Here is a 12,345-nt window from a genome sequence, read left to right as displayed (position 1 = left end):
ATATATAGAGAGAGATATATATAGATATATATGGCCTCAGACAAACATCTTCTGTGAGTTTCACACTGAAAGAGTCTTGTTTAGAGAGGGGCCTTATTTAGCTTATTGAGGCTTAGAATTAAAAGGCAGGTTTCAAGCAAAGAAATAAGGTTTTGAATTTGAGTAACAAACTAGGTTCCCCAAAGTGCAATTTATCTAATGAACAATGCAGAGGATTCTGAGTCTGTCCATGACAAAAAAAAAAGGTTTATTTTAAACCACACATAATTGGTAATTAGATGCCTCACTTCTCTTCTTCCATGTTCTCCTTTTCCTCCTTTATTTTCCAAGCCCTCCCCAAATCTCCACCCTGGCTTGGAGGGTGTCAGCAGGAGTACCCTGGGTACTGCCGTCAGACTCTGCGAGGGAGTTATCCTTGGAGCCTGATATAGTTTGGCTGTGTCCTCACTCAAATCTCACCTTGAATTGTAGCTCCCATAATCCCCATATGTTGTGAGAGGTAACTGAATAATGGAGGCAGGTTTTTCCTGTGCTGTTCTCATGATAGCAAATAAGTCTCATGAGATCTGATGGTTTTTATAAAGGGCAGTTCCCCTGCACACGCTCTCTTGCCTGCCGCCATGTAAGACGTGACTTTGCTCCTCCTGAGGCCTCCCCAGCCATGAGGGACTGTGAACCCATTAAACCTCTTTTTCTTTACAAATTACCCAGTCTCAGGTATTTCTTCATAGCAATGTGAAAATGAACTAACACAGAGTCATAATCAAGAATTAAGCAAAAAAAGTTGTGGAAGAAAATGTGCTAAATGTAACCCCTCCCTCTAGCCATCCATTTATTTAACTTAATATTTACTAAGTGTTTATTTACCCTACCATAACCACAGATGAAACATTAAGGTATTCACTTATTCCTCCCGCCTTAAAAATTGATTCTCAGGGAACACAGTGCACACAAATATGAGGGGTTTATACATAAAGACTCCATTTCCCCAATGTTTCTGTTCTGTAGGACTTCAGAACGCTTCTCATAGGCTGGTGTACATTGCAAATTTCCAAATGAAAATTTTATCAAAACTTATTTGACATCACAACTAATTTATTTCCTTCTGATACTACCTTGAGACTAGTGCTCTATGCAACACAGTTTGAAGAATTTAACAAGTTTTTTCTTTTTTTTTGTCAAATATACAATGAGGATTTTAAAAAGAGCAGCAATTGTGGAAATCAATAGCAACAGGTTTCGGAGCCAAACTGTCTGGAAACCAACTCACAGAGCCTGGAGAGAATCTTGCAGGCAGGCACACTAGTGTTCATGAGCCATCTCGCCTTACAGATGGAATGGAGACAATCAGATTGTGCCATAAGCAGCAAAGTGAAGGTATATGAAGAGGGTCCTACTTATGTGGAATTGAGAAGAGTGACGGTTGAGTATGGAAGTACCAGTTTGGTATCCTTGATCCAAAATGCTTGGGACCAGAAGTATTTCAGATTTCATATTTTTTCATATCTGGGAATATCTGCATTCTATTTACTGGTTGAGCATCAAAAATCGAAAATCCAGAATGCTCCAATGGCCATTTCCTTAGAGCATCATGTTGGCACTCAAGAAGTTTCCAATTTTAGAGCAGCTCAGAATTCAGATTTTCAGATTTGAGATGCTCCACCTGTCACTAAAAGAAGCAATGTACCAGCCTCTCCCTAGAATAACACTGCTGTCAGTACACTCAAGTCTATATCAAAGTTCTGGTACCCAAAGTCTCCTTCTTGTGAATCCTTTTAGCGATTAACTGGACCCAAACTCAAAGAACCAGCCCCACAGCAAAAGACTTGTAAATGAATATAATGAATGTTAGCTACTTTAGGTTAAAACGTAGTATTTTAAAGTATGCCTATAACCATATTTTAACCAACCCTGGCCTCCAGAATACATCCATTTTTATTAAGCAGTTTTTTTGTTTATCTATCAGGCCACATCATGTGTTCTACTGTGCAAATTATTAATTTACTAATTTAGAAAACAGATATCACTACAATGAACCTAACTGTATTTCAAATGAAGAGCATAACCACCAACAAGCAATTTTTGAACACAAAAATGAACTATATGGAGTATTTAGGGTGAAGGATATATTGTGCCTACAACTTTCTCTTAAATGGTTTGGGAAGAAAATATTTTATATGTACACACAGACACACCATACATGCACAATGTACACACATGCACATATGGATACATATACACATAGGAGACAGGGAGGGAAAGAAAGAATAAAGCAAATGTAGCCCAATGTTACCATTTGGGGAATCTAAATGAAGGGTATTCAGGAATTCTTTGCACTATTCTTGTAACTTTTCTGTAAGTCTGAAATTATATCCAAACAAAAATGAACACCTATAATATATTCACATACTTATGTGTGTTTGTATGTAATTCTTAGTAGCTCCTGTTGCAGAGAGGCAATGTAAAGAGATAACACACACACAAAAAAACATATATTGAGGTAGAATATCGAGGTGAGGCAGTCTTTACCTCAGCTCCGAAACTTGTACCCTAATATTACACAGCTAGATTCATGCAAGTGTTAGAAGACAGGCAAAGCGTATGGGGACCTATACACATATGAACAACTGATTCTTAACACAAATGCGAAAGAAATTGAGTGGAAAAAGGATCAAACGACAGTCATTGCAACAAACAGGATTAGAAAAATTGGATATTCATACACACACAAATTAACTTTGATTCCTACATTAAACCATAACAAATTCAAGTTCAAATAGATCAGAAGTCTAAATGTAAAACTATAAAACTTCTAAGAGAAAACTACAAAACTTCTAAGGGAAAACACAGGAAAAAATCTTTAGGCAAAGATTTCATAGATAAGACACCAAAAGTGTGATTCAAAAAGGGAAAATTTGAAAAACTGTACTTTATCAAAATTAAAAACTTCTGCTCTGTGAAGGGCACTGTCAAGAAAATGAAAAGACGGGCCTCAAATACAGAAAAAAATATTTACAAATCATGTATCTGATAAAGGACTTATAAACGATATACAAAGAACTCTCAAAACTCAGTATTAGTAAACAAATAACCCAGTAAAATAAATGAGCAAATTATTTGAACAAATACTTCACCAAGGTGGATATACTGAGGGCAAAAAACAAGCACATAACAGAAGATGCTCATCATCGTACGTCATTAGGGAAATTAAAATTAGAACCATAATGAGGTGCTACTACACACCTGTTAGAATAGCGAAAAAGAGAAAGTGACTGTGACCTCAGCAGAACAATGAGGAGGAACTGCTGGAGGGAGCTGCAATGGTATAACCACTTTGTAAAACAGTTTAGCAGTTTCTTAAAAAGTTAAACACACCCTTACCATATGACCCAACCATTCCCTTCCTGGGTACTTAAGAGAAATGAGAGCATATATCCATAATAAAACTTGTACACAAATGTTCACAGCAGCTTTATTTGTAATTACCAAAAACTGGAAACAACCCAAGGTGCACAGATAACCAAGTGTGGTCTATCCACTCAATGGAAGACAATGCAGCAATGAAAAGGGATGAGCTCTTGATACACAGCAATATGGACGATCTCAGTACAACTACGCTGAGTGGAAGCAGCCCCAGAAAAACAGGTACTTGGTATGGGATTCCACCAAAATAAAATTCCAGAATGCAAACATATTTATAACAACAGGGAGCAGCGCATGGAGCAGGGGAAGAGTGGGAGGGCAGTAAGAGGCAGGAGAGAAAAACCACAAAAGGGCAGCACAAGACTTTCAGGAGAAAGGATTATGTGCACTGTCCTGGTTGTGGCCATGGTTACATAGGGGTGTGTGTGTGTGAATTCATCAAATTCCATACCAAATATATGCAGCATATTCTACCACACAATTATACCTCAATTAACCTGTTTGTTAAAGCGCATGAGGGTGACATGTAAGCCAATATATGAAGCAATGTGCTTTGTTAATTGGAGGTGCAACACAGGAAATCTGCAATAAAAGAAAGCCAAGCAGGGAAGAGGAAATAAGCAGCCTTGCTAAGGCACTAGTCATAAATCCTCATTAGGCTGCAAGGACACCGTGTGCTGGAAGATTGTCTTTCCCCTGGATGATGATAAGCATTTCCATTAAGCAAAGTTTCCCAGAACAGGATAAATTAATTTGTTTACTGGGTAACCAGAAGTGCCTATTTTTTTTTTTTTTTAAGATGGAGTCTCGTTCTTGTCCCCCAGACTGGAGAGCAGTGCCACGATCTCGGCTCACTGCAACTTCTGCATCCCAGGTTCAAACGATTCTCTTGCCTCAGCCTCCTGAGTAGCTGGGATTACAGGTGCCCGCCACCATGCCCAGCTAATTTTTTTACTTTTAGTAGAGATGGGATTTTGCCATGTTGGCCAGGCTGGTCTCGAACTCCTGACCTCGGGTGATCTGCCCGCCTTGGCCTCCCAAAGTGCTGGGATTACAGGTGTGAGCCACCACGCCCAGCCAGGAGTGCCTATTCTAATTCACCGATAGCTAAAGCATTAAAGGCCCCCACATAAACCAAACAAAAGGTCAAGGTTGGTACTTCCTCGCATATAAAAGCCAGCAGCTGCACCAGTTTAATGTAAATTGATGGCATTGGTCTTCCTTAGCCAGACAGGCAAGATACACTCCGTTCCCCTCTCAGACACCCTTACGGAACGGACCCCACTGTGGCCCTCCAATGAAGACATTAACACGATCAGGGGATTCAACTTGAGCCACACTATAGCCCTGACGCTGGAGGCAGCTTTGCACTACTTACCTTAAATTGGTCGACCTTCTCAAGCTTTTCCAAATCAGGTACCAGTCTCACTCCATCTTCTAGAGTTTTAAGGAATTCCACTTGAAACTCTACCATTTCCGTTAAATTTCCAAAAAGCACGTCAAGCTAGAAATGAAACAGAATTTAATGCACCTCATATCTCATTAGTCTTCCTAAACGTTATTTATATCTGATTACAAGGTTTTTCTATCAATTCTTATCAACTAAGAGAATCCCATACCAGAGAGCGGGGCAGTTTTTTACTCTCCATGAGCACACCAAAGCTTAGCAGGCAATAATTTCACCTAGTTACTACAATTAAATACATTCAAAATGTTTTCAGTGTTACGCATGCCCCCATTTTTTCCTTTTTACCAACAAGCCAAACCACAGTATCATGGTCACAAAGTTGAAACCATTTCCAGCATACCTCATCTTGGGTGAGAAAAGTTTCTTTTTGAAGAGGCTTTAGGTATCTCTCCATGAGACAGTTTAAATCCTAAGAATTGAAAAGAGAACTCATTAGCTTATGTGTTTTTTTATTTTTTATTTATTTTTATTTTTTTATATACCCTAGAACTTAAAGTATAAAGCATATGTTAACGTCTATAAAAGGATCTAGAAGAGAACAAACAGATCCTGTCCTGAAGGCTAACATTAGAGACTTTAGGTGATTAAGGTCCATTTCAAGCAGGAGTAAGCCAACCTTTTCTGTCAATATTTTAGGCTTCGAGGACTAAAATACAGTCTCCGTTGCAACTTCTTCAACTGTAGCACCCAAGCAGGCACAGACAGTACGTCAAGGAATGAGTGCGGCTGTGTTCTCATCAAACTTTATTTGCGAAAACAGGCGGCAGGCTGGATTTGACCCAAGGGCCATCATTTGCTAACCCCTGATTTAAAGACTAAAATAATAGATACTTAAACAGATCACCCTGCCACTGCATGGGGAATGTGACCAGGTGTCAAAACAAGTGATAACACAAAGACAACAGACCTGACACTCTTGTGGCTAGACTCTAATTAGATTATGAAGATCATATCCTCAACTTTTTAAAAAATTAAATTTAGCTTTCTTATTAGGTCAACACATACATATATATATTTATATATATAAATGAATTGCTGTAAAAATTGCTAGGCTTCCTTAAAAATCACAAGAAGGCTGGGCGTGGTAGCTCTCATGCCTATAATCCCAGTACTTTGGCAGGCCAAGGTGGGAGGATCGCTTGAGCCCATGAATTCGAAACCAGCATGGGCAACATGGTGAAACCCCCTCTCTACAAAAAACAGAAAATGGGGCTGGGCATGGTGGTCCCAGCTACTCAGGAGGCTGAGGAGGGAGGATTACTTGAGCCCAGGAAGTCAAGGCTGCAGTAAGCTATGATCACAACACTGTACTCCAGCCTGGCCAACAGAGTGAGACTATCTTATAAAAAAAAAAAAAAAAGAAGACAAAAAAAAAAAACCAACTCAAAACAAGCTTTTAACATTCAGAGTAAAGGCAAAATTCCAAGAGAAACCAAGACACTCTTCATGACCAGTTTGATTCAGCTGTTAATGAAAACCAGCAGAGACACACCAACTTCACTCCTTTACGAGGCAGAGGGAGGACGGGGAGAAACGAGAAACATACCTTCACGTAGGTGCGCTCCGTCTCCAGGAGCTCGCAGATCACCTTACGCAGCTTATCTGCATCTGAGAGTTGTCTCATGGTCGCCAGTTGAGGCCCCGTGGAGTCCTGAGGAGATGGGCTCTGGTCAGAGGGGTTCATCTCGTGCAAACTGCGGCAAAATGCGGCCACCTGTTCTGTACTCTTTGGAGCACAGCGGGGAAGGGAAGGCAGAGGTCATTATCCCTCATTAGACGCACCTGACACCTGGACCCCCTAGAGGTGTTCTTCCTGGTTAATGAACTGTCACATATGAATGTTGACTTGTGTTTCCACAAGTTGCTCCACATTTAGGAGAGCTTCTTGAATGCTCAAAACAACCAGGATAACAACTGCTAACATACACTAATTGCTTACCACACGCCTAGTGCCGGTCTGAGGCATTTCATCTGCCCACACGGTAAGGACAACGGAAGCCCAGAGGGGTTAAGTAACTCATCCAAGATGATGCAGTACGTAAGTGGCAGAGCTGGGATTTGAACCAGGCAATCTGGTTCCAAAGCCTATGTATCTTAACCACTCTCCAAGCAAGAAGTTAATAAATCAGGAGACATAAAAGTTAGCTGCATTTCACCCAAGGTACAAGCCTTATTATCAGACTCCCAGTTCAGTACACTATCTACTTTGCAATGTTGCAAAGATGATTTTATAAGCTAAGGTTCTTCCTGTTAAAAATGGACACTGAGTCAACTTTCTAGATTAAGAAAGATACCCATACTTAAAAAAAAGCTGCTCCCTCTCCAGCTTCTCCAAAGGCAAAAAGATACCACTCCCCTTTAAGAATAACGGAATTAGCCCTAAAACAGGCCTCAACAGGAGATCCCAGTCTCCACATCTACCGGGGATGAATCAGGTACAGACCATAAAGGTTGCACACATTTTGTCATGCATTTGAAACGTAGGATTCCAGGATTCTAAAATTCCAACTCTTCCAGTTACACAAACAGTTCTCCAAAGCATGGGCTGCTGTAAAAAAAACCCATGAGACCAGTAGTTCTCCAGCTTGGCTGCTTATGAGAATCACCTGGGGAGCTTTTCAACATCCCGATGCCCGTGCACATCAGAGATCAATTTCATCAGAATCTTTGGGGTGAGATATACAAATATCAATATGTTTTAAAGCTCTCCATGTAATTGCTCTAGAGGCTATGTAGTAACACAAAATTTAATTCACTAATACATGTTCCAATGCACCACTCAATGAATGTTTGATGGAAATTTTCTTACCTTTTTTTTTTTTTTTTTTTTTGAGACGGAGTCTCGCTCTGTCACCCAGGCTGGAGTGCAGTGACATGATCTCGGCTCACTGCAAGCTCCACCTTCCGGGTTCATGCCGTTCTCCTGCCTCAGCCTCCTGAGTAGCTGGGACTACAGGCACCCGCCACCACGCCCGGCTAATTTTTTGTATTTTTAGGAGAGATGCGGTTTCAACATTTTGGCCAGGATGGTCTCAATCTGACCTCGTGATCTGCCCGCCTCGGCCTCCCAAAGTGCTGGGATTATAGGCCACCGCGCCCGGTCACGGAAATTTTCTTGAAGCTAGTGGCTGCCCTTCTCACACTTCTCTCTCTGCTTCTATTGTCTAATTCAACTCTAGGCACAAAGCATTTCCAGTAAATACCGGTGCAAATAAAGAATAACTTCTTCTATTACCCACCTACCTAGCAACAACATGAGAATATCCTCCCAAAAACAATAGTTGGTGCACAGAGCTAAAAGTCAAGGCTCGTGTTTTGTGTAGGGCAGAAAAGCTAAAATCAAGTGTATGCCATGGAGGAGTTTTAAACACAGAGGAAGGCAGCCAACATTGAAGAGCCTTTCCCTCATTAGCATATCCAAAAGGGAAGGAAGTCCAGAATAAAGATGAGGCAAGGACAGGGAAAATCAGAACCTAAGAAGGATGCATTAGCTGCAGTGGCATGACAGGACAGAGGAGAGCCAGGACCCACATCCACATAATTATTATTCTAATTCTCTTACAATTACCACAGCTTATTCGTTGCTAGCACTAACCCTGTCTTATGTGCCAGAAGGTGTCAGTCACCTGTCAGTGGCACTACTCAATGTTTTCTGTGGAAATGCATGTTTCTGACACTGAATAACCCCACAAACAATTTTCCCTTAGGTGACTGACTGGAAAAATTGACCGAAATAGGCTGAGCTGTATGGTATGTAAATTATATCTCAACAAGGCTGTTAAAAAAGAAAAACTATGTGTTGTTGATCAAAGCTTATTTCAGTAGAAATAAACTATTTTATTTAGTTATGCTAGAATTTCAATAACTCAAAATCATCATTAAATATACAGTCAAGTAAGGCTTTGTCTTAAAAATTACAAAGGAACAAATACATCCATTTTAGCAAAAATTTTCATGTGTCTTTTAGATGATCCAGTGATAACTGTAATAGAAAACTCACTGTAACACGGTCATAATGAGAAAGAAAGCAAACCCTTGCCAAAATGAAAATCCATGGACAGACAGTGGTAACAGCTGACAACTAACTGTGCCCTGCCCCTGTCTTATCCCAAACTCTCCTTGGTTGCTTTGATTTGGTACCTGGCAAAGGCACCTAACACAACAAATGTATAATTGGCACCTCTCTTTATACCATCCTTTTCTAAAGCTTCCAACGGTAATCACAGCTGTCTGTTTTTGACAGAATTAATAGGAAAGCTACTGCTCATAGCAAATATATTCTTCACTGCAGTCTATTACAGTGAGTCCTCACTTAGCATGGTTTATAGGCTCTTGGAAACTGACTTTAAGCTAAATGGCATAAAGAAACCATTTTTACTGTAGGCTAATTGATACAAACAAGTTAAGTTCCTATAGCACATTTCTGGTCACAGAAAAAATCACCACGCTTCTAAATAAAGACCAAAAGACTTCTAATATTAAACACTGAAATAAATGTAAGCCAGATATACATTTAAGTAAGATAAATAAAAACAAGTTAAGAGAACCATTTACCCAGCTTTTGGTGAACTGGCGAGTGACGGTGGTCGTAGTGGTAGTGTGTTAAGTCAAGCAATAAATGTTTGCAAAGCAAAAATTGTAAGGGGCACCTCCTACCATCATGCAGTTCAAAATCTAGCAAGAACAACTTTGGCAGGATCTCTGAATACTTTTGTACTGCATAGTTTCCTGCATTTGTAATGATTGTATACTTTACAAATTTTTATTTTATAATGATTTGTATTCATTTATTCACTCATTTTCCAACCCACTTATTCCAGCTCAGGATCATGGGTGACTGGAGCCTATCTTGACAGCTCAGGGGGCAAGGCAGAAACCAACCCTGAATAGAATGCCATTCCATCACAGGGTGCACACACATACACACTCACTCAGGGACCACTGAGACATGCCAATTCATCCCACGTGCGCGTTTTTGGGATGTGAGAGCAAACCCGAGTACCCAGAGAAAACCCACGAAGACCTGGATTGAACATGCAAATTCCACACAGACAGTGGTCCTGGCTAGAAATCAATTTTTTTCACATAAACGTTATGATGAAATGATGTTGAACAAAATGTTATCTGAGGACCTGCCACAGAGGCAGAGCACACCTTTTATCAGTTAGGCAAACTGTCCGTGTGAAATCGGTGATTCACGAAAGGCAAACATGGGGATATGACACATATCAAAGGCAGGAAATTCCAAAAGACAAAGGAACTAACACATTCCTTTGTGCTTCCAATTCACACCAATTCACACCTCACTACCTCTGGGTATTCATTCCATCTGTTCTACCATAAATACTTTGAGAATTCCATTTTTAAGAGTGTGAACAGGGTTTCTGGCTTGGTCTATGTCAGTTTACCACGCCTGAGGCTTGGCATCCTTAGTTTGAAGCAGGCCTGTGGGGTGAGCTCGGGTTAGTAGGATGCAGGCTACGGCTTCAGTGCTCTAAATCCAGCTGTCTCCTACCCCAACCTCAGCCTCAGACAGCCAGAGATAAGTTCTGGCTTATATTAGGAAACACCTTTAGCATCTCAGGGACAGCTAAAATTCCCTTGGGTCCTCTTTGGACATTTCACAGCCTTAAGTATCCCTTCCTTATTAGGTATGACCTAAGCCTAGGATAGACTTAGCTGAGTGGTCTCTCAAGTTGAGCAAGGGGCAAAGCAGTTTCCCCACTGGCAACCCTATTCAATGAATCAAGGCACCAACCCTCAGGTGTAGCACGAGGAACTGAGTCCAATAGATGTAATCTCTTTACTGTCAACTGCACGTTATTTGAATAAAGAATAAAAAGGTACCATATTCATAATTACAAGTTATAATGCACATACATGTTGTCAAGGGGTGTTATACACAAGGCTCTTAAAATTTGCTTGGAAACAACTTAAAAGGATGTCATCAAGTTTGAAAATTCTGTTTTATTAAAATAATATCCCCCAAAATTTTTTTTGGAAGGAATTATGAAATGCAGGTTTTCTTTAGAATACCTCTAAGCTAGAGATTTTTCCATACTGTGGGGCTCTGCTTTTAAATCCCCCTCCCTCTTTACTGTGGCCAAACTTCTTTACATCAAAATCCATCAGGCCCTTCTCCATGCAGCTTAGCCATGATGTAGATTGTAGGAGGAGTTGGGTGCAAGGCTTTGCCCTGCTCCACCATTGAATGTTAGAGATGGTATCCTAGTCATTCCCACACCAAGCGCTGTAGCCACAAGTGCCAAGAAAGGTCTCCTCAATGGGAGGTTCTCAACATGCTCCCAAAAGCCAAGTATCCTGGATGTGGGACAAGCAGCTTAGGACTCCAGCAAGGGGAAGGCAGACCAGGCTTCTCCAGTGGGGAAAGTACAAACCTCTCCCCTACTTGAGTACTGTAATCAGTCACCCTGGAAACCAAAAAAGCACTTACAGGCATTTTGAGAGTTTAAAACTGTTAAAGGGTAGCAGAGCTTTTCCACTGTCAGGACTAAGAATTATCCAACCAACATACAGACAAGGAGAGGACAATGGCAAGAGGAAATGGGCCACTTTACTGAGACCAGCGTGATGCTCAATGTTTATAAGGCTGCTTTCCTCCTGTGGAAGATGAAAAGAAAGTACAAAAAGAGGGGGGTAGACTTTTAAGTACACACTATCAACTCAAGCCACCCAGCTGTTTAAGCTCTTCCTGTTATGCAACCACCAAAGGCAATTTCTAACTCTAGATGAGTTCACAGTTCTAAAACTGTTCTTTGAGTCTGACCGATTTAACACATCCCACAGATTTAAAAGGGGCCAGAGTGGCCTAAAATCTTATAGCCTCTACTTAAGCTTTTTTTGGGGACAATGAGCTCCATAATTTCAGAGACATTATGTACAATGGTAATCCCTAGAGTTCTCGATCACCTTTTCAGTTTCCTCTTGAACAAACTTCAAAGAAGAAATATCCAAGAAGGAAGAAGGCTTATTTGAGCAAATCAGGTGTGCGTGCTGTAGAAGTTTAAGTTTGATTAAATGACACAATATCTAATGGTCGACAGACTGAGCTATTAATAATAAACTATTAAAAGGTTGAATTTGATTTTGCTAAATTATTTCTTGCCATTACCCCACTACACTTCCTCATTGGAGAGTTAATATTTACTGTAGGAATAGACCTGTCCAAATAGGTCAGTTGCTGTCAAACCAGTAACACGTCCCCTGAGCCAACCCTTCTATATCTATCTCCTTCTCAAGGAAGCAGAAATAAAGTCAAAAACACCTCAAGCCTTACCAAAGGAAACAAGTTGAACATCCTATTTCCAGACCTCCCTGCCGATCACTCGGACAGCCCGTTCTGAGGGGGGATGGGAGAGTCTCACCATGCACATAACACAAAACACAATCAAAATCTCAATAACCAAAACAAAGGCAAAAAATGCAACTGACCA

General features: G+C 40.6%; 1 protein-coding gene across 13 annotated transcripts in view; it reads right to left on the bottom strand.

The window, feature by feature from the left end:
• Positions 1-12,345, bottom strand: part of TIAM1 (TIAM Rac1 associated GEF 1) — a 457,120-nt gene that overhangs the window by 30,208 nt on the left and 414,567 nt on the right. For all 13 annotated transcript variants that reach the window (XM_032174685.1, XM_032174689.1, XM_032174683.1 and 10 more), the window contains 3 exons: positions 6,438-6,617; positions 5,232-5,300; positions 4,802-4,927 (listed from right to left, as the gene is read on the bottom strand). In XM_032174685.1, coding sequence (XP_032030576.1) covers positions 4,802-4,927; positions 5,232-5,300; positions 6,438-6,617 — 375 coding nt within the window. The remainder of the gene's footprint in view (positions 1-4,801; positions 4,928-5,231; positions 5,301-6,437; positions 6,618-12,345) is intronic.

The sequence above is a fragment of the Hylobates moloch genome, unplaced genomic scaffold (assembly GCF_009828535.3).
Source record: "Hylobates moloch isolate HMO894 unplaced genomic scaffold, HMol_V3 SCAFFOLD_14, whole genome shotgun sequence".
NCBI lineage: Eukaryota > Metazoa > Chordata > Mammalia > Primates > Hylobatidae > Hylobates > Hylobates moloch.
Note: the sequence above shows the minus strand (reverse complement) of the source record. Positions and strands in the feature narration are given on the sequence as shown.